General features: G+C 36.6%; 1 protein-coding gene across 12 annotated transcripts in view; it reads right to left on the minus strand.

Annotated features, from left to right (window-relative positions):
- Window positions 1-1265: 1265 nt before the first annotated feature.
- The window catches only part of GRIK1 (glutamate ionotropic receptor kainate type subunit 1), a gene marked incomplete at both ends in the record, with an annotated part of 423407 nt that continues 402272 nt past the window's right edge, over window positions 1266-22400 (minus strand). For 4 of the 12 annotated variants that reach the window (XM_082654750.1, XM_082654760.1, XM_082654756.1 and 1 more), the window contains 2 exons: window positions 1266-1421; window positions 18700-18950. In XM_082654750.1, the coding sequence (XP_082510876.1) occupies window positions 1266-1421; window positions 18700-18950 (407 nt within the window). Of the gene's footprint in view, window positions 1422-1832; window positions 1920-17214; window positions 17365-18699; window positions 18951-22400 lie in introns of those variants that run through there. The other 8 variants (XM_082654751.1, XM_082654758.1, XM_082654757.1 and 5 more) reach the window with 3 other exon arrangements.

Here is a 22400-nt window from a genome sequence, read left to right on the forward strand (position 1 = left end):
ACACCCAAATCCTGGTGTTTTCCTTGAACCCCCTCTTCTTTCCCTCATGACCACTTTCTGAATCTCTGGCTGTGTGACTTGTGCCTCTAAGTTACCTCTGTCATGTAACGGTCTCTCTGGTACTCCACTGGGCCAGGCTATAATATCCTTCCTCTGGGTTACTGAGCAAGGGAACCTCTCTCTTCTCCTCCTCTCAGTCTTCTTTCTCTCAGTTCTTTATTCTCAGCCAGAGTGGTTGTTACTGCTTAGCCCCATTGTACCTCCATGCATTTTAGCTACCAAACTCCTTTTTCCTCCATCATTCTGGCCCTATTTCTCTCTTATTGCAGTGCCTTAGAATAACTACTTCCTCAACTGGAATGCTTGCCTTCTCCATCTGATGTCTCTCTCTGCACTAGATTAACTCACCCTCCTTCAGATCTTAGCTGTACCTTCCTCCAGGAAGACTTCCTTGTCCCATCCCAGGTTCAATACTACTGCATGTTCCCGCAGCTTCTGACCTCCATTGAGGAAGTGCTTAATCCTCCTTTGGGTAATAGAATTTTTTTTTTCATTTTATTATAATATATGCAAGGGCAGGGACCACATCCCTCTTCCTTACTGTGGTATCCCCAGAACCTAGAATGGTGCCTCAAATGTGGTGGACACTTTTATTTTTTTGAATGAATTTTCCCTCTTTAGTATCCTTTTATATTCACAGATGTTCCAAGTACAAATTAAACTATTTATAAAATTAGATTTTAAAACACAAAAATGAATGGTTTCATTTTACTATAATCACTAGGTATTTGGTATAAACTAAAAGAATTTTTTGAACTCAGTCAGAAATTGTTCTATCAGGCTGAAAATGTAAGAGGATTCATCAAAATAGCAAAGTAGACAGCTGATGACACTTGGAAACCAAACATTGTGAATAAGAGCAAGTAATGGGGAACAAACCAACACTCAAAATTATTCTGGAAAAAAACCCCTGTTGTTTTATTATTATTTAGAAAGAACACACAGCAATTTATTGGGATGAAAGAGAAAAGGTGAAATAAGTGAACATACAAATTAATTTCAAAAGAATCCGTGCTGCTTCCCAAGTAATCTCGGTCTATGTGAGCTTTTGAAACTTTTGTATTTCTTATATCTGTATGCATAATCGAGTTATGTATATAGATATATGGAAACACATAGCACAGGTGTCAGAAATCCTTTCTCCAAAAACCTGTAGCGAGCATGTGTTTTTCTTCCTGCAAGCTTCCTACAGGTGTTTTCCTGGCTCAAGCCACACTCTCTTTTCTCTGAGTTCGTCTTTGATGACAAGTGAGGATACTTGTGAAGGAAGATTTCCCCTTAGTTCTTGACTTTTTCTTTAGCTTTTTCTGATTTTTGAGTGAGATTCCCAGTTCTTCCATGATGGCATTGAAAGAGAGACACTAGAGAACATGAAATAATAGAGCATCAGTTTAACCCACTATCTCCGTGGTTCGTTGATCTGTCTCTTGCCTAGGTTTTTATGATTATGAAATATTGGTCTACGACAACTGTGCCACAGGTAAATCCCCAGCCGGTTCCCACACCACCTCCTCCACCCACTGCCCCCCACCCCCACCTTTTCTACTTGTGGAAACTGATTCGACAAGTGAGCTGGGCAAACTTTGGGGTTTTATTCACAAATGAAGTAGCATAAAACTACCCAGGTAGGCTCTCAAAATAGACAACTTACCTTTGTGGAGACACCAAAATAGAGTTAAATTAAGTCATTTCCCCCAGTGAGATGATCCAAACATTGATAGGATTATCAAGGCATACGGACACTTCAGTAATGCTATAGAAAATGAACAAACCTTCTCTACACCAAGGCTTTGTTTTTTTCTCCCATGAAACCTTACTTTGTTCCTAAAATAAAATCTAATTCTTGATGACTTTCCTTTCTGATAAAAAAAAAAGAAAAAAAAAACAATTTTAAATTGTATATTTTCTCCAAAAAAACAGAGAGATCTGGCAGCAGCAATGATGCAGCTGTGGTTGAAATGAAAATAATATGGTACTGAACTGCACAGCAAAGATGATGGCATAATACAAAACAAAAATGGAATTATGATTATAAAATGTTATGCATATGCAGATGGCATATATATGCATACATATCTATTACAATTACACTATGTCTGTTCACATGCACAATATATAAATGGTGTAATAAGACATAATTTGCTGTCATTTCTTCCAGCCAAGATAAGATCTTTGAGTGACAAATTTCTGCTTGTATAGAGATTTCTACAAAGTAGTGTTGTTTTTGATGAGATTGCTCCTAAAACTTTCTGTAAAAACCTAAAGGCTTTGGTAAAGTTTATGGAAGTGCAAGCATTATTCCTTTACCATTAACTCACAAAATAGACATAGTTGAAAGCCAAATGATAACATGTCACCAGGTGATTTCTTTAGGATGTGAGTGCCTGATAGGAAGAAATTGGTGCCCCATGTGTGCAGAGTATGGAATGTCTTCTGTGGTCCTTGGGTATCAATGTGCAACATTCTTTTTTGAAAATTTACACTCCGTTTTGTTCTATAAAAGAGCTGATGTATTTGATATAAGTAGTAGTTTTAATTTATCTACTTGATTTGAAAACCAGACTTACAAATTTAGATTCTAGGTATAAATTATCCACTTACCAGACATACACCTCTAAAAAAAACCTAGCTGTTTGCATATGAGTTCTTGTCTCTTTTGCACCTAAGTGTTTATAGGATTTGAATTTAATTTCCACTTTCCTATGGTATGAAAAAATGAAAATTCAGGTCACACATGTTAATTTTCTTTCAAATGGTAAGTTGTAGCTTCAGTGAATTGAGAGGGTGTCAGACCACGCAAAGGAAAATTCAGAAATGTTTTCCATGAATTATACTTCAAAAAATGCTACAGCAAGTATGTCACGAATGAGATATAATTTTTGTAACATTATGTGATGTGAAATTTGTGTTGCTGCTAAGATGGAATGGATATTTTATAGTGTCACTGTGGTAGACAGTGTTGTATTGGGGTTTTGCAAACTTTGTTCAGAAATTTATCTGAATGGAAGAAAATGTTTTTGCACAGGACATTTCTGGTTTCAGAAAGTTCATTAAAGTGGAAGGAGAGGAGAGAGGGAAGGAAGGAGTGTCAAGGATTTTACATACGCTGTTAACACATGAACTTCACAACAGCCTTATAAAGTAAGAGTTATTATGCCCATTATATAGATGGGGAAATTTACTATTAGAGATTTAGGTAACTTGCCTAAGAAATATGGCTCATAAGATAAAGAGCTTGCATTTGAACTCAGCCTGTCTGACTCCCCAGACTTAATTGCTTTCACTTGAAATCTGCTACACCATCATTAATTCTTTTTATTAAATTATTATAAAGTGCTTTCTGTGGATTCTTTCCCCATAAAATATGTTAAGAAATTATAATCTTTTTGTTTTATTTGAACTTTCAAATGTTTGATTTTAGACTCTTCACTTTGTTTTGCACTGAAATGACAAAAATGGGTCTCTAGATGTGACTCATGTGGAAGACACAACCAGTTTTACAACACAACTTGAAATCCTTCCTTAACCTCTTTTGGGTAAAGGGGCAGTCATAGATCTTATCTTGACAATATGTATCGTTTTTTTCTTTAAAAACAAAATCCTCCTCCAAATTTTTTATTGCTTTAAAATACAACAAACTTCTTCTTCTTTTCTTTCTTTCTTTTTTTTTTTTTGATTAATCCTGGGTATTTATTTCTTGCTGCCTGTGTGAGAGTGAATATAAATGTAGTTTTATCAGTGGTCTGGTCTCTCTGTCTTTGGTCACAAACTGTGATTTCTTTTTGATTCTTGCTTTGTCTCCAACTGTCAAAAAGAAAATGACAAGATATGGGGGCTGACCTTTCTGCTTCCAAGTTTTTGCTGTAGTCACAAAGAAAGATGACCTTTAAGGCCCCTACAAGCCATGAACTTGAGCAAGTAACACACTCTCATATCCACAGGAAATGAAACTGTGAAGGTCATCTTTCAGCACAGAGTGGCATGGGAAGGGCTCATATTCATTAATCAATTTGCCTATTATAATCTAAGAACTAAAACTACATATAACATATAAAGATTGAGCTTCTGAACTAGGATCAAAATTATAGTTGCTTTCCACAATTTTCACTTCTGGACTTGGTTTTCATGAACCCCTTCATGTTCATACAGCCACAGAAAAGCTATATTTAAAGCATGAAGGTTTAAATTTCTAAACTCCTTCATTAGAGAGTATCAAGCATAATGATGTCGACCTAGCTGCTTTGCTCTAGAGGCAGGGAAGCTAGGGGTAGGATACTGCAGCAGTATCCTCCAGTGCTTTGCAAACTCTAAAGTCCCCTGGTAGCTTGGATCCTAGGTCCTCCCATTTTTCTCTGGTGGATGGAATTCATATTTTTAGTGGATCTACATATATAACCATGAATTATAGTTATGAGTTGGCTCCTGGTGTCAGAATGCTGGAGTTGAAGTTTCAGCTATGCTGCTTAGTAGCTGTGTTACACTGAACAAGGTGTTTATTTTCTCTTTGACTCAAGTTTTCTTATCTGTAAAATGGAAACAATAGTAGAGTCCTTTTCGTAGAGCTATTATGAGAATCATCAAGTTGACATACATAAAACACTTAGCATAATACCTGGCACATAGTAAGTACTCTCTTTCTTTAAAATAAAATGTTATACATCACTAGAAATATTTTAAGTCTACAGCACTCGCTGATCTATCATCTATCTATCTATCATCTATTTATCTGTCGTTATCTATTTTTTTTTTAGTGAAGTGGAAAAACAGTGACAATTTGATGCTTCTTTAATTTTAACCTTTGCATGCCCTTCTCTGCACCAATTCCTTTGAACTTTTTATACCAGTGTTTTAGTTCAAGTAGGCGCTATACATGTTTAAAGCATAGAGTTTTCAGTGTCTATTATTATTTGTTTTATACAGCCCATAACATGTTTTGGTGTTTATGTAATAATAGGCTTTATGACAGCTTGTATCTTGCGCATGATAGGTGGTCATCTATAAGAAGAGAATGGAAACTAACTGCAGTTCCTTGCCATTTAAAAGTATTATCATCTTTGTGCATAAGGACCCATTTACAGTGAATCCCCATGATGATAAGTTTGATAGGAAAATTCACTTATAAATGAATTTACAGTAGTAAACAATGTGACTGCCAGTTTTGCTGTTCCTGGCACTATCCAAACATAAAGTGAGGTGTGTGTGTGTGTGTGTGTGTGTGTGTGTGTGTGTTTGTGTGTGTGTGTGACTTCTCTCATAGAAGAAAGGAAACTGAGAAATAGAAGTTAGTCTGTTAGAGACTGTGGCTGAAACTTCCACTAACACTGTAGCTCTCTTGGCTTTAAAAGGAAAAGGACCTGCTTCTTTATTCTGCAGAATGTCATCCCTCTTCTCCACTTCTTCAGTGCCTGTGGTGTGTCCCTCACGAGGCCCCCTTTCTTTCCTTTCTCCTGCCTTGTTTTACATCCCTCTTTGGCTTGTTTCTCTTTATAATTGCTGACTGCATGACATCTCCTTTGGATTAACCCCAAATATTTGATTTCTTGGTACTAGAGTGAACCTGAACATAAATTATTCTCCTCTCCTGACACCTTCATCCTTTTATTGCAAATACTGCCCTGGAAATGTTGGGGGGAGCTAATCAAGTTCTTCTTGTTTTAAAATAAGCTGCCTTAGGGAAAAAAAAGTCTAGGGTGGAGAATGTTTTTTTTATGTTGTAGGAAAAGTTGTGTGCTAGAATTTGATTGTAGTTTACAATATTGAAAGAACCGAGGCTAAGCTTTCATACTGGTTGCAAACTTGGCATCAAGATGTGAGTATCAGATTGATTCTCGTTGTATATTTAACATTTATGCATTCAGAGCTTTCATTCACTGGTAAATTTAGGAGAACTACTTTGAATACGTAATTTTAAGGGTTTTGCTGACAAATTATTTTTTAGAAGGTCTGGCTTAGCCAAGAATATAATACAGATTTTACAGTTTTCTCCCTTTAATTTATTAGACTCCCTATTCAAAGACATTTGAAGTGATCTGTGACATTGTCTAGTAAATTTTCACCTTATGCTTAGAAGAAAAGAAGGATATAGATAACATTAATGTCATTTTATAGGTATAAAAATCTTTCATTTTATGTATAGATCTACTTTAACTTAAAGGCAGGCTGTGATTTAAAGTCTTTGTAAAGACCATTCTCAGTAAAATATAGAATATCAGTAAATACAGAGGGGTTAGGTTGCTGAGAAATAATGCGATTATTACTACTATTACTATTATTTCCTTGGTTTTGTCAAATTATTGCCGTAGCTGTGCGGAGACAGTGTCTCAATGAAGAATCCTACTCGTATGTTTGCTACCTGAAGGCTTTGGACAGTCTGGTCACCTATCTGCACAAGTGTTTTACTTCTTCACAGGATAATTGATAATCTAAGAACAGAGATCAGACTTTAATCATCCTGCATTAATTACAGGAAGGAATAAGGAAGGGGAGTCTTGGAGTAACTATACAGGCACCATCTTTGTGTGCAGTTCTCCTGTTCCAGAACTCAGAATTTAGGCATCATTTACTCTGGTTTTACCAACTTTCTGGGTTTATTCAGAATCCCTGGTCATCTTTCATGTAACCATCCTTAGGATTTTTAAAAAATGGATCTGAGAGAGAGAGAGTTAGTCACCATATTAGCTTTCAGAATAGTGGTTATGATGAATTGTACCCAGTAGCTAATGAGGAAGCTGATTCTCATCTCCTAAGTCTGTGCTAAAAATCTCAGGTGGAGGAAATTTCAACACTGAACAAAAATGTCAAAGTGTGTTTCCCACGCTTATCCTCACCTGTGACCCAGACCCAATGGTCTTCCTTTCACAGACCATTTCCCTGCTGATGCTTTAAACTGGCTCTTCATTGGTAACCACTCCCTACAGCCCTGTCTTGCCTTCCTTTGGCTATAGCACATAGACATCCCTAACTGATTTTTCCTGGCTCCTTTTAACGCCGTGTTTTCACCATCTTTATGTCCTTTCACCTCTTTTCTTCCCTATTTCATTTTTGTTCCCACACCTAAGGCTTGATGCTGACATTTTAGCTCTCTCAGATTCTATATTTAAGCTTCTAATTCTTTGCATGAAGGCATGCCCTAGAATTCTTTGTTTTCCTATCTGAGGTCTTTAAACCAAAAAATATATCTATGAGGGGCACAAGTTTACTTGATGGGGCCAGATACACAAGGATCATCTTTCTTGGGTTCATTTTTATTTAAAGATTTTATTTAGAAAACTTTTTCTTCCATTAAATTAAATGTAACTATAATGTTGAATGTTATTCTCTCTCTCTCTCTCTCTTTCTCTCTCTCTCTCTCTCTCTCTCTCTCTCTCTCTATATATATATATATATATATATATACATATTTTTTAAAGAATTCTTACATTTTTCACTTGGGGTGGCTGTCCAGCGCTATACCCCCAAGCTCTTAGGGTATAGGAAAATTTATTCTCTTCTAACATTAGTGATAATTTCATAGAAAACTTTGAAATGTGAAGTTAACACTGAGGCAGAACATTTTGATGTTGATCTATGTACTTTTTCCAATTCTTCTGAATCTCAACTCTTTTTTCTATTTTTACAGTTGCAACAGGAGCTTTTATATGCATTGCCCACAGGGTAGGATGACACAGAGAAAAAAAAAAGAGGTAAATTTGCAGCTTTGAGTTTTTAAATAAACCTGTATAGACCTATGGAAGCTATTGCCATCTTTGAAGCAATTAATTACAACAGCCAGGTGTTTGAAAGAAGAAAAAAGATAGTGCTTTGAATTGTAAATTTGCCTTAGAGCCTTCAGGATCCAGCATATAGGACTGGGCATAGTGGTGAAGATAGGACTGTTCAGTGTCTGCTTTCAAGGAGAAATGTCCAACCAGGTGATGACACATCCTAGACGCTGAGGAATACCTGAGAAGGGCTCCCTCACTTGCCACTTCTGGGGTTAATCTTCCCTCACTTGCCACTTCTGGGGTTAAACTCCCAAGAGGTGGGACAAGGAAAATAGCCCGGGAGGTGAGGGGACCTAAGAACACAGGGAAATTGTGTCCACTCTCTGTTCTAGACTCTCAGAGGAAGCAGTCACTTGAGTGGAGAACTGTCCTCTGTCTCCCATGGCCTCTGAATTGTCTCAAGAGCAGCTGCCCCAGAAAGGGCACAGAAGTGGCAGATGGGTATCCCATTCAAGCCTGATGGCCAAAGAACAGACAGTTGTTTCTGCAGTGAGGATAAACTTCAGGTGGGCTCACATACCCAAGGGGAAGCAACTCTCTTTGCCTAAAAGTGGCAGAAATGTTGGTCTGCATGCCAAACCAAAGTGCCCACAGTGTCTTCTCCTCTCTGGAGTCATAGCCAGAGGCCAATGTAACTTTCTTCTCCAGCCCTCTAGCTTTTCTTTGTCTTCCTTACACCTCCAAAGCCTGCATCAGCCCCTCTTGAAGCTAGGAGCCTGCATGCTTCCTTTGGATTTGGTCTCATATGAACGTGACCAGACTCTGTTCTGATAGCCTGAGTTAGTACCATGGGGACTGGCGTTCCCTCACTTCACAGAGGAGAGGGCCTGGTCCTTCTGGCAACTCAGAGGCTGAGTTAGGGCCATAAAAATAAAATTCCAATAAATTCTTTGCATGCCTTGTTTCATGCAGAGAATGGCTCTGCCTTAGAGGTAAATTGACTCTGATGTAGGTTTTCAGATCCCCATAGTACCTGTGGACATAGCACAGGGAGTCCTTGGGGTACCAGCTTATACCCACGTGTAGTGGATACACTTTTTTCTCAAGCTACAAACCCAGGTATACAGAAAACAAAAAAACTATGCGATGCCGTTAAAAAAATAACAGAATTCACCGTAGCTTATCGGTCCCCATCTGCTAGTGGATCTTGTCAACTCAAGGTAACTCACTTTTGGTTTAAAACTAAGTTTTCATTTGGTTAATGGCTCAGTTAATACATGCCTCTTATCATCTCTCTTCTCCTTTTTTCTTTTCCAGGGGTGTCTGGGCTTAGGAGAGGTCGATAGAGGGTCTTGGCATTGGTGATAGTGGGAGCAGCTTGTCCATGGCCACCCTCTATCCTTTTGATTCCCCCTGGGGTGTGACATCCTGCCAGGCCATGGATGCTGCTATCTCTGCTGCATCCTCTGAGATGCCTGTGGTCTCACCATGGTCTCCATGTCAGGTCTACACTTTGAATCTTTTCCCTTCCAGCCTCAAGTCTTCCAATCCACTGGTTCTCTCAGCCCTTGCACAAAGCTCTTTGTTGGGAAAGGCCATGAATTTTTAGATACTTTCCCTGGAATGCTCTGGAGTTAAGCAAGACTCTATGAAGCTGTTCAAAGGATCACTGCCTAGACATTGATATTCTACCATTCAGGAGACAGTTGGATGTATGATATCTCTACAAGTCTTGCCATCTCCTGGGTTACAAACTGTGAACACAACAATGGCACTTTCTGTTCAGGATCCACCCTGAAATTTTCTGAGGTTTCCATTTTCCTGTCCCTCTAAGTTAGGACTTGGCTCAGGGATGGTCATTAGGCCTTCTCAGGGATTCAGCTAGCATTTAAGCTTAATGATTTCCCTTTAATATTTTCTTTCTTTCCTAGTGGTCAAAAATGGGTCAGGGATTGGAAAAAGAGGTAGGAGAACATTATTATGTATATTTCCTCAACCTTGACCCTCTGGGTTTTAGCTTTTGCTAATTAGAGATAAACTTTTTGAATGAAAACAACTAACTTATTTAACGAAGCACTTAGCTGTTGAGATTGAAAGCCATGGTTTTTAAGATTTTTGTCTGTGCTACAAGTTTGTAAAATCCACTTAAAATTGAAAAGCTAGGAGTTTGAGTCATCTCTAGCTTGGAAGCAATGCATATAAAAATCTTGATGCTTGATGGTGGAGGAAGGTAGGGGTAAAATCAATGGAGAATAAAAGCACATCATCCTTTTCCTTTGTTTCCCTTTGTCTCTCTTTAGCAGAATTATTTAAGTTCCACTTACAGAATAGTTTCCAGAGCACTCCAGCCCCATTGAGCTCCCTCGTTCTGGAATTGTGATTAATTGGTTTCATAGCTTCGACTAGCTCTTAAGTTTATCCTCCCACTTTTTTATACCTAGTCTATAGGCTCACCAAAGTCAAAAATTATTCTACTTCAGAAATCTTCACTGTGTTTGTAATGATTTGGTTATGATTTATTGGATGGGAGCCCTCTCAGTCTTTGATGCCATGATAGCTGTTTTTCTCTATATCCAGAGCCAGGCATTCTATCCTAAGTATTGGCAGGGCAAGGTAATTCTGTTTATTACCATAAGAAATTAATGTGTTCAACATAACCACACAATCTTAATAAATATATATATATAATATAATATATACAAATATGTTAATGTATATACATATATGCTTAAGTGTTTGTGTGTGTGTGTGTGTGTGTATATATATATATATATATATATATATATATATATATATATATAAATACACATAAATTCTCCAAGTTTTTTTTTCATGGCTTCTACATTTTAACTTTCTTCCCACTTTCTACTAGAATTAAAAAATACCGTGGTTGGAAAAGAATTTTAACTGCAACCCCCTCTTTCCACAGATGACAGAACTGAGGATGAGGGAAGTACAATGACTTGCCTAAAGACACATAGCCATTCGGCAGCAGTACAGAGACTTGGATTCTTGGCTTGTGATTCCCAAGTCACCTTTCCATTGGGCCACAAACGTCTTTCAGAGTTTGGTTTACATGGTGGTGCCAACTTGAACATTTGAAAAGTTATTTCTAAATGGATGTTAATTGCTTTCTGGGCTCTCTGTTAATTAATGAATGTTTGGGTTTCCAGGCAAAGAAAAGCCTCTTTGCACAATTACAGAAATAACCTGATTAGAGAGACTTTTCCAAATCATTTGCTAAATAAGTTAATCAGACTACAGAAGAAATAAAGCCAAGGACACTTGGATATTTGATAATGTGCCAAGTGACCGTGAGGAAAGATAAATACTAAATGAGAGCAGGCTATCTATAGACAGTAGTTTTTTAGTTCTTATGGTTGGTAAAGTCTAAGTGATCAAGAGAACATTCGTTTTTGAAGTTGGAAAATTGGAATATTTTAATATTTTAAGTCAGAACCCTCCAGTTGAAAAAAGACAAAAAATTCTGGGTAAGCTAAATTAAAAATTTTAATCACTAAGGAGAACTACAGTAACTTCTTTACATCACTCTGGTTTTACTCATTATTTTTGTGTGTATTTGGATGTATACATTGTAATGTGGAAAATCATTGCTGTGCAGTACGGCCAATTAGCCATGTTTGGGCTGACAACTATTAAGCTTAGATTCTGCAGGGTGCTGAAACTACATAAAACATTTGTAATGTTGGTTTTCTATCACAAGAATGCCTTTCTCTTTGCAAAGAAAATTTCTTTGAAAATTTAAAGGAGAATCCCATTTTCCATGATACCAGTCTCTGTGGAAAGGATTTTGAAAGCAAAAATGATTTTAATATGCTTGTGCATCTGGACATAAAATTCCATAACTGTGAGAAGCATAATGAGATGGTTCCTAAAGGCAAGTTAAAACTGCAGCATCGAGCAGAATTTTTTCATTATCAATAAGAATTAATTAATAATGCCACTTGGTACAGTGAGGTGAGCAGAAAATAGTGTAGGAAGTAAGAATGTTTTGCTTTCCTTTTGCTTTTCAAGGCTGTTCAGGCTACTTTTAAATTGCTTACTAGGAAGTAGACCTTAGGGTATAAGGGTCATGGGCTTTGAAACTAATTGGGACCCATTATTTTTCTGCTTTTCCACAGATGGCTCATATAGAACATAATATAGTGCTAGGCAAATGCAGTGAGGTATTTAGAAATAATTTTCCTTGGATTGGTTTATAATCATATAATCCAGTTGATTTTCCTAAGGGCACAATCTCTATCCAACATGTATTCTTCAGGTAGTTCTAATTTTGCTGGAAAAACTTTAAAATAATTCAATTTATAATTTTAGTCTAAAACAAAATAAGCTATAGTTTTTCCCTTACTACATTAGGTTATACAGCATTGTTAAGAAACAAATTAGACATTACATGCTCCATAGTTGTTGATGTATTTTTCAATCTTTTCATACCTCTCTGCTCTCTTCCTAAATTTAAACATTTCTCAGAGTATAATCCACAGATAATCTGCCAGTGTTAATAAAAACTCACACTTACCACCTAATTTGAAGTCACACTGCTGTATTCAAGTTAATTTTAATAAAAACTCATGTTTACCAACTACTTTTCAGTAAAACAATGGTATTTAGGATTGTTGGGAGAAAACTCATGTAAGAAAAACTATTTTAAAAAAATCCTGTATTGAAGATAATTTTAATGAAAAGTCATGTACATGACCTAATTTTAGAAAAAAAACCCTGCTATATTTAAGCTAATTTTTATGCAAATCAATGTGCACAACTAGTTTTAAGCATTCATTTTCAGGTTTAGTTAAAAATTCCAATTCCTGGACTACACTTACTAAGGAGGGACCTCTGGAGTTACAGCCAATAATCTGTATTTTAAATAATTTCCCCAGGTAATTCAGATGTACACTGAAGTCCAAAAACCAGTGACATAAAAAAATAGAGTTTGAAAATTTTTCTTTTATGTTCAAGACGCTTTTTTTTCCTAAATTCACTTAAAGTGCAATGGCTCCTTTTGGGGTCACTGTGGTCTTAGTGGTCATTTACTTGATGGCAAGAATTGGTTGTCTGAGAGCATATATTATATAAAAGGAGAAAGAGGAAAGTATAAGAAACTCAGGGTCTGAAATGAATGGCGGATTTCTCAAGGGAGGAAGAAAGCACAGAGAGAGAGAGCAGAAAACTACCTACTTGAGTATCTTGAGTAGGCCTACCACTTATGGCTGAACAGGAAGATTATCAATTGAATATAATGACATTTCCATCTCAAAGATGTTCACAGATTCTTCTTGAATTCTCCTTAGAGAGGGTTTATTAAATATTTGATGCTAAATATATGCTGTATATCTTGCTTGAAATTAATGATCCTGCCTCTAGAATCACTCAGTAAATAGCAACAACTTATTGAGTGCCAATTATACACAGAAGAGTATGCTTTAGGTCATTACTACCCACTAGAATCAACAGAGTACCTTAAAAACTGCTATTGTTCTGCCCCCACTCCAGATGAATGAAATTAAAATTTCTAGAGTTGAGGTTCATACCTTCCACTGTATGTCTTCATAGATTGCCATTTTGGATCCTTCTCTTGGGTGCAGTGAACTTGCCATTGATTTTTAATGCTTGTGAGAGGGAAAATGGTCTTAGAGATAGTTTGAACCTCTAAATTGAAAAACCTGTTTTCCAAACCAACTCTCTTTTAAGGTATGTGATAAATTGTATTTATTGCTCATGTTACCAGAGAGCAATACTTAATTCCTCTATAAGGAACTAACATCTGTTAACCAATATTTATTAACAGGCCTCTTATAAATGATTTAATTTTCTATGCCATTATTTTATTTAATTATCAAAGCAAATGTAAGTCAGTATATTACCTTCATTTTTCAAATGAGGAAATTGAGGTTCAGAGAAGTTTCAGAAAAAAAAATCCCCGATAATAAATGTTATTGTTTATTGAATGGCAACTCTGTGCTAGGCATGGTATTAGGTGTTTTGTTCATTATCACTGGATAAGATACACATTATCATACAAGTGTTCCCTGTAGAAAATTGGTCTGTCAATATGCTTTGGAGGAAAAAAGATTCTGTGATCTAACAGGTTTGGGAAGTACTGGATACTTTTCCTTCTTGTTGAAAATTCTCAGTGTATTGTAACATCTTAAACATACTGAAATGTCATGCAGTAAAGAGGCGTTTGTCCTGGTGCTCCATGGGTTACTCGACCATGAAAATCTTATTTTATTTTATTTTATTTTTTTGCGGTACACGGGCCTCTCACTGCTGTGGCCTCTCCCGCTGCGCAGCACAGGCTCCGGACGCACAGGCTCAGCGGCCATGGCTCACGAGCCCAGCCACTCGGCGGCATGTGGGATCCTCCCGGACGGGGGCACAAACCTGTGTCCACTGCATCGGCAGGTGGACTCTCAACCACTGCGCCACCAGGGAAGCCCAAAATCTTATTTGAGTAACACTTGCCAATGAAAACCAGTTTGAAAAATACTCCTTCAACACAACCTTATGACCTAGAAACTATATCCCCCTATTACATATTAAAAAACTAAGGCTCTGAGAAATTCAGTTATTTGTCTACAGACATTCAGCAAGTGACTCCACTAGAACTTGAACCTAAATTTGGCTGATTTAGAAAATTCTCTTTTGATTCTAAGTCTAGGACTCTGGGTCATTGACTCTGATATCTATTTTGGAGTCACCTGTTAGTAAGGCTGAAATAAAATTGTGGAAAGGATTAAATGTAATACAGTAAGTCCCCTACATACAAAGGAGTTCCTTCCAAGATCGTGTTCATAAGTCCAATTTGTTCATAAGTCCAAAAAAGTTAGCCTATGTATCCAATCGGCTATATAGTACTGTACTGTAATAGGTTTACTTTTTACACAAATAATACATAAAAAACAAACAAACACAGAAAATAAATGTTTTTAATCTTACAGTACAGTACCTTGAAAAGTACAGTAGTACCAACTACATCACCGCTGCTTTTATGCTTGCTTCTGGACAACCTGGGCTTGAAATAAAGACACTATACTACTGTACTCTATACAGTACTGTACAGCAAAGTCCACAAAATCACAACCACTTGTAGAGAATGTACGCACGTGACAATGTACGCCGGATACGGGAATTAACTTACATGACTGGACATGAGAACGCACGTTTGCATCTTTGAAAGTTCTCAAATTGAAGGTTCGTATGTAGGGGACTTACTGTACTGTATGTTAAAACACTTTGAAACCATAAAATAATATGTAACTATCAGAATTAGGTAGTATACAAAGTAGTCCATAAATATTAATTTTATCCAAACCTCTGAATGACACTTTTAAAGGATACTCTCTATAGAAAGACAAGTTTTGTTACCATTAACCCTGATCATCTATACCTCATCAATCACCATTGAACTTTTTGGGTAGCATTTTTGATTTATTAAAGAGTCCTTGGGAATATAAATTTATGTAATTTGTGGTTTCTATATATAGAATCAATGAATTATGTAATATTTATTTCAACATCTGATGGGTTTTTTTTTTTTTTGCGGTACGTGGGCCTCTCACTGTTGTGGCCTCTCCCGTTGCGGGGCACAGGCTCCGGACGTGCAGGCTCAGTGGCCAAGGCTCATGGGCCCAGCCGCTCCGCGGCATGTGATATCTTTCTGGACCGGGGCACGAACCCGTGTCCCCTGCATCGTCAGGCGGACTCTCAACCACTGTGCCACCAGGGAAGCCCCATCTCATGTTTTTGATTATGAGGATGTGAACTCTGATCTAAGGCAAACAGTATGTTGCTTTTACCCCAATAACAGCTAATAAATGTCAGTGTAATTTATAAACATTTCCTTAAAAGTATATTTATTTAAAGAAGAAACCAAAACTGAGAAACAATCAGGGCAAGAGTCAACTCTCCTGAACATGTTTTACTGGAGAAATCTAGAGTTGATTGAAGAGACTCGTGATTCAGAAATTGGAACCCATTTAAAGCTAAGCAAAGAGAAGGCAAAATGCTACATGATTGCACAGATGGCCTATCTCTATTTCTGAGAAATATATTTTTGGGGATCACTTCACATGTCAAAAGGTAACCCCATTAAGGAGAACAAAGATCAACTTATCCCATATTGAGGGAAGATGAAGGGCATCTTCAATTCCCCTATTCACTGTGAAGAGGGAAAGAGCTCAGAGGGACAGCAGACATCCTGTCACAACAAATTAAGTATGTAGTTGGCTTTCTATGTCACAAACTCAGTTAGAGTGAAAATTATTTACAGCATTTTGAATGCAGGTGGGAAATAAATCTACAAAGATCCGTAACTAATGTGTGTGGAAATTCTTTCGTCTATTTATTTTTTCCTCCTTGTCCTTCTCCCCAGTATACTTGGAATGAATTGAAAATGGCAAAGAATCCAGAGGAATGAGTGTGAAAGTGTCGAGGCTCAGAAAAGATTGCTACAAAAACAACCACTCTCTTAGGACAGGAATGAAATAACATCTTGTGAAAAGATGTTCTTCAGTGCAAAGAATGAGGGTGAGTGAGTGGAAAATAGAAGATGCTAGGCATTAATTTCTACCTTAGGACTGTGCTTGGAGCTTGCAAAATATAATCTATAACTTGAAAAAAGAATCACAGTTCCTTAAAGATTCTGAGCATACTACCTATCTGAACCTACAGAAGATTGTTAAGCTCTACAAGTAAATGTTACTTGAGAGCTTGATGGTAATGAATTTCTCTGCAGGGATCATTTTTGACTCTGTTGTGTCTTCCTGAGTGATGTTCACCTTAGCTAATGCTCTTCTTCCATGACACCAGAGGTTTCAAGTTTAGTTTTCATTTTCTGGGTCACTTTTTTGAATCTTTAAAATCTAAGACTTCTTGGAATCTCAGTGTAAATAGTATATTTCAAATAGTAGACTCAATTTGAATGAAAAATTAACATTGTTAAGGAGTTATTATAAAAAGATGGGGCTTTGGGTACTTGGAAAGTGTGGATCTACAGAGTGTATGGTACAGGGAGAAGAAAAGAGGAGAAAAAAAGGTTCACAAAGATGAAAAGAATTCCTCCAAATATCGTTTTGTTTTCATGCTTTGCACTGTTGAAAGTCTGAATCTACTTTTGCATGAGTCAAGAGGTGCTTATTTTTAATACATGAAAATACAACTAAGATAACCATTCTCTTGATGGTATAGACAATTCCTGTAAACACACATATCTTGGAATCTGTATACGCCTAATATGCTGCTGTTTCAATATAAAATGCACATGTGTCTCCAGTGCATTGAATTCAATGTTCAGAGTACATGAGGTTTGCTATCTTAAAACAAGGATAGGGATTATGGCTATTTATGCTTAGTAGATACAGACATCATCAACACCACCAATTAGCAGAAGCAGTTTCTACTTGGCACAACTTATTTTTTTTTTTAATGATTACACAGTGTGAATTGAGGACTGTGTCCGAATCCCTCTCTCCTCTCGAATTAATTTGCCACATTCTAAATCCGTAGATAAAGTGGTTCCGGAAGTGGAGCTGGTTGGATGGGTTTGCTTACACTGCAGTCCATAAAAGAAACAAAAAGGCTTGCATGCAAAAGAAATGAGAAAAATATAGAAAAAATGAATAAATCAGAAGCAAAAATGGGCGTTTAAATGAAAATTTAAATCAAATGAAGCTGGCAATTATGAGAAGCACATTAAAGCATAACATATACAAGCTTTTAGTTTTCAAATTATTTGCATAAAACAAGACACCTCAAGAGCAAATCGAAAGTTAAAGCAGATCAGTCCATTCTCCCTTTTACTTAGACAGTTTTCTCTAACAAGGTCTCTGAAAATGGTGCTTAATGTTCTCACAATTGCCTTGTAATTTTGGGAAAAATTTCAGGATGAAGCCAGGTTATAATCAATCATCCCCATCTCTGGGAACTTAAGGAGAGTTTCGACTTAAAGGAAGTGGGACTCGTATGAGATTATTAATGAAAACTGACTACATTATTTGTGGGGTCCAGAACAAAATGGAAATGTAGAGCCCCTTTTTCTAAAATTATTAAGAATTTTAAGACATTGATAGCTGAGCATTAAAGTAGGCCTGTTATTAATAGTTCATAGTTTCAAAATTCTAACAATACTTTTAAATTGTTTGGGTAACCAAATACTCTATAATGGGCATGAGCTTTGTGTTTTGTTTATTCTCATATGCCTATGAAGGAATTATCTTTAATCACCGTCATCTTATTCAGAATAGTGTAAGCTCTTGATGTGATTTTCATCAAAACTAAAAGTAACAGGCAAAAAATGGTTGACTGTTGAAATCAACGATAATCCTAAAATTTGGAAAAATAGATTCTTTAATATATTTTATCATCATTCTGTACTGTTCATCATTTTTCTGGCAAATATTTTTGTGAATTATTCTTTTACAAAATGTACTTTGATAGAGGTAAATGCTCAGTTTCAAAATATTACATTTATATCTTTATCTAAATTGCTTTGCATTAGTACATGTGCTTAGTACCTACACTTAGGAGATGTAACATTTCTCTCAAAGATCTTTTTATATATTTTCCAATTTTGGATTTACTTCTTCCTTGTTCTATCTAGGGTTTCTATCTTAAGGGTAAATAACTGTTAAAGAAATTAACTGAGTTTGGAATTTTTGCACTGTCATTCCAAATAGTGATAATTGAATTTAGTGTATAAGGTGCTTCCTTCTTCTCATTAATAAATGATGCGGCTACAGTACCAGCAGCACCTGGCAGGGATTCAATAGCTCTTAGCTCTAACTCAAAAATGGCCATTCTGGGCATCTAGTTCAATAGACTGTTACAAAAAAAGGGCAAGCATCCTTTAAACTCCCAAACTTAAGACAGATAATACAAACCAAAAACCACCCGGTCCTAGAAAGAGATGACTCACCTGCTCAATATCGTTGTTTTTCCGTGATTTGTATATAAATTCTCCAATGGCTACAAATACAGAAAGGACCAGTCCAGCAGCCAGAACAATGAAGATACCCCCAATATTTTCTACTCCCAGAGCACTGGCCTCTTTGTTATCTTCCTCAGGGCAGCCATTTCCCCGCCACCATTTCTCTTTCATCATATGCAGTTTCCCCTCTTCTTGTAATTGAAGAATAGCAATAGTAATTTTATCCCGGTAAGGAGAGCCTGTAAGTGAGGTAATTTGGATATTGGTCACCCAAAGGCTGAAGAAGATGTGAAGAAGGATTACTGTCTTAGGGGTAACTACTTTATGGCTGTTGGAAAACCCCAATCCATAATTTGACTGGCAAAGGGCAATCCTATATTTTGAAGGATCTAAATAATTGGACAGCAAAAGGCTGACATGTTGAGATTAACTCTTAGCCACACTGTCTGTTCCTTTTAAACAAGGGAAAGCTGAGCTGGGAATTCCATGACATCCCGCTGCTTCTGGTGAGTTTTTTATGAATCTTTTCCCACATTAGGGAATTTCATTGTTTAGATTCCACTTTTTCTAGGTTTTTGGATGTCTAATATTTTGACAGCCTGGCTAAATGATCACCAGTACCATTTCCTCTTCTTCCTATGGGAGTAGCTAGACATTTCCTAGTCTCCTTTACAATTCATTGTGGTGATTGACCGATTACTAGCCATTGGGAGCTAAAGTGATGTATGACTATTTCCAGTCCTGTCTCATAAATCCTCCCAACATGATCCTCTACTCTTTCCCTCTCTTTCCTCAAATACTCAGCATGGGGGAAAGGATTTTAAGTCACTAGGAATACTGGAACCACCAGTTAGAAAGGGATTGGGTCCAAGGATGACTGCATGAAGCAGAATCTCTGTTTCAACCCACTGTTGGACCATGACAAGTTCAAGAAATAAATATGTATTGTGTTGACCACTAAAAATTTGCAGATGTTGGTTATAGTAATTTGTCTATACTGACTAATACACCTATTAAGATACTCTTATGAGTAGGTTTTGAATAATTTAAACAACATTCAGCTAGGTTTAGAAAATTTGCAAGCACTTTAATGATATTATTTATACTCTATTTTCTAGTAATGCCTTTGAACTTTTAATTATGTTAGGGCTAGAGAGCATCAACATGGTCCTGCAGCCACAGCTTGTCCAACACTGGATTCCTATGTTAATTAAAGCAACAGAAGAAATTTAAAAAAAAAGATGGTAAGATTTCTTTCCCTAATTTCTCCTTGGACACTAAGGATTTTTGTAAGTGTTTCTTCTACTTAGTAGGAAAGCAATACATTCTAGCTCTTTCTGTTTGTAAACTTTAACGTTCTTCTTGGTGGAAATAGAAAAATGCAAAAAAAGTAGCAAATAGAAAAATGTGGCATCTTAGAACCAGAAGAGATCTTAGGAACCATATAGTCCCAGTCTACTTATTTTTAGAATTGAAGAAATTGAGGATGTGAAGATATGGGTGAAAGTAATAGTTGCTGGTAGAGCCAAGAATTTAACTCAATTCTCCTAACTTCTCTCTTAGTGTTATTTTCATTAAAGTTTCTCCCTTCACCCCCATGTCATCTCCCCCCTCCCCCGTATACCTTATGTTCTAGGGCATGGTTAGAAAAGCAGAAGATTAATATTGTGACATGTGTCATTTTCCCCATTCCTCCCAAGACTTCCTAAAGTCATTGTCAGTCCCTCAAGATCAAGTGTAAAAGAAGAGCAAAATGTTTTGGCATTAGATTGTGGCGTATCAATTAAAAGTATGGATTTTTGGTGAGAAAATGGCTCTTGACAGCCAAATTAAAAGATATTGGCTGCTTGCTTAAACAACTTCAGAATAATGGTTAGTGTCAAAATTAGCACCATTAACAATAATATGTGAACAATTAAGTGAATCAAGAGAGCTTTGCTTTAATGTACGAGAAAGTGCTTTGAAGAGTGTGAGAATGATCCATAGGGTAACATTTGCAGCAATAATCATAGCAGTATACACAGTGGGTACTCAGTAAATGCTGACTGATGCTTTCCTTTTGCCTTCAGGCTGTACAATACCTAAAATATTTCAGGCAGATGGGGATTGTTTCTCTGTTTAAGGTGGGTCTCTAAGGAAGGTAATTTCCAGCCTCCTGGTAACCTGTTTAAGCCTTAACTGCTCTCGTTCTCTTCAAGTTTTATTTTAAGTCCCTCAGGAGGCACATTTCCAGAGCTTCTGTCCTGAGAGTCTCTAAGAAACAAAGTCTTCGATTTTGTGTTGTGACTGAGCAACTTTGCCAATCTTTGACTGTGAGAAGGAATTTTAAGCCTTAAGGGAGTCAGGGCAAGACCAGAAGTATGTGGAGAATTGTTTATATTTGAATATATTTTAGCTTCAATTTTTTTTGTTGTTGTTGCTTAAATGGACTGAATGACATTGGAAGTGATTTATTACAAGTCACTTGAAAAAAATACATATGTATATCACGGATCTTCCTGAATAGCAGCTGATCTTTCTTAAAGAGTCAATTCATCATAGAAGAAACATCTCACAAATTTATCCAACAGCTGTATTCCCAATGGATGTATTCTCTCTGAGGTCTGCCATCTGTTCCAATTATTCCTTCATTGTTTTAGTTTTAAAAGGATGACAGGTTTATAACCACTATGAAAAATTCCTGGAGTGTATTTCTTTTCATCTAGGGAGGGGGAAAAACTCTTCAACTTTGGAATTTGTATGTCAGAGAATGCATGACGTTGGCAAAATGTAGACTGAACTGGAATATTCAAATCTCTTAATATCATATTATATAAAATATAGTGATACTCATCACAGGGTCAGCCTCATTCACATGGAGTCAGAGTCATTTTTAAAGTGCTGCATTAATTTAGGAGTGTTTCTGAAAGGACCCCTTGATGCTTCCCCATTCCTCACCAATATTCCAATATTTTAACTTTAGAGTTGTATTTCATTCAGTAGAAGAAATGCCTATTAAAAGTCTCATATTATAGTGTAAATATTCTCAGAAGAAGTGGTACACATTGTAATTTTCTATCGTTACTACCAGACTGGAAATTTGGTGGGCAAAGAGGGGAATTAAAAGGTGGTGGAGATGGAGCTGAGGATGGAATGGTAAAAGTACAGTTTTCAACTTTATAATTTAATCTAAAGATGGTTCCATTAAGAAACTATAGTTGTTTTTTCTAAGACACAAAATATATTACAATCAATCATAAGGTCTTGATTTGGAAAAGATTCAGGAAAAGGCACCCAATCCTGGTGTTCTTGTCTGACTCATGGTTCATTTAACTAAAATCAGCAGTGATGGGATATTAAAAAATAACATGTCTAGCTTCTTTCTCCAGTCTTAAAAAAAAAAAAAAAAGGAGAAGAGTTGTTGCTTGTGAGCTATTGTGAAGTGGTGGAAGGAGGGTTATAAAAAAAAATAAATAAAATGAGGTGATAAAGCCTGGTTAGGGAGATAGGACATTGTTTCTCAAATCAAAAAGAAGCATAGTAACCTTTTAGTTAGTGTCTAACAATCACACTGAGTTCTCTGCAGAGCACACCGACTTAGTTTTAGGAGAGCTTACCACTTGAGAAAAAAATGTACACTTCATTTGCAATACTGGCATTTTCATCAGGAAAAATTATTGGAAATAAAGGGGCAAGAAGGTAGTTACAGG

Source organism: Grampus griseus, assembly GCF_964374135.1.
Source record: "Grampus griseus genome assembly, chromosome: 5".
NCBI classification, from domain to species: Eukaryota; Metazoa; Chordata; class Mammalia; order Artiodactyla; family Delphinidae; genus Grampus; species Grampus griseus.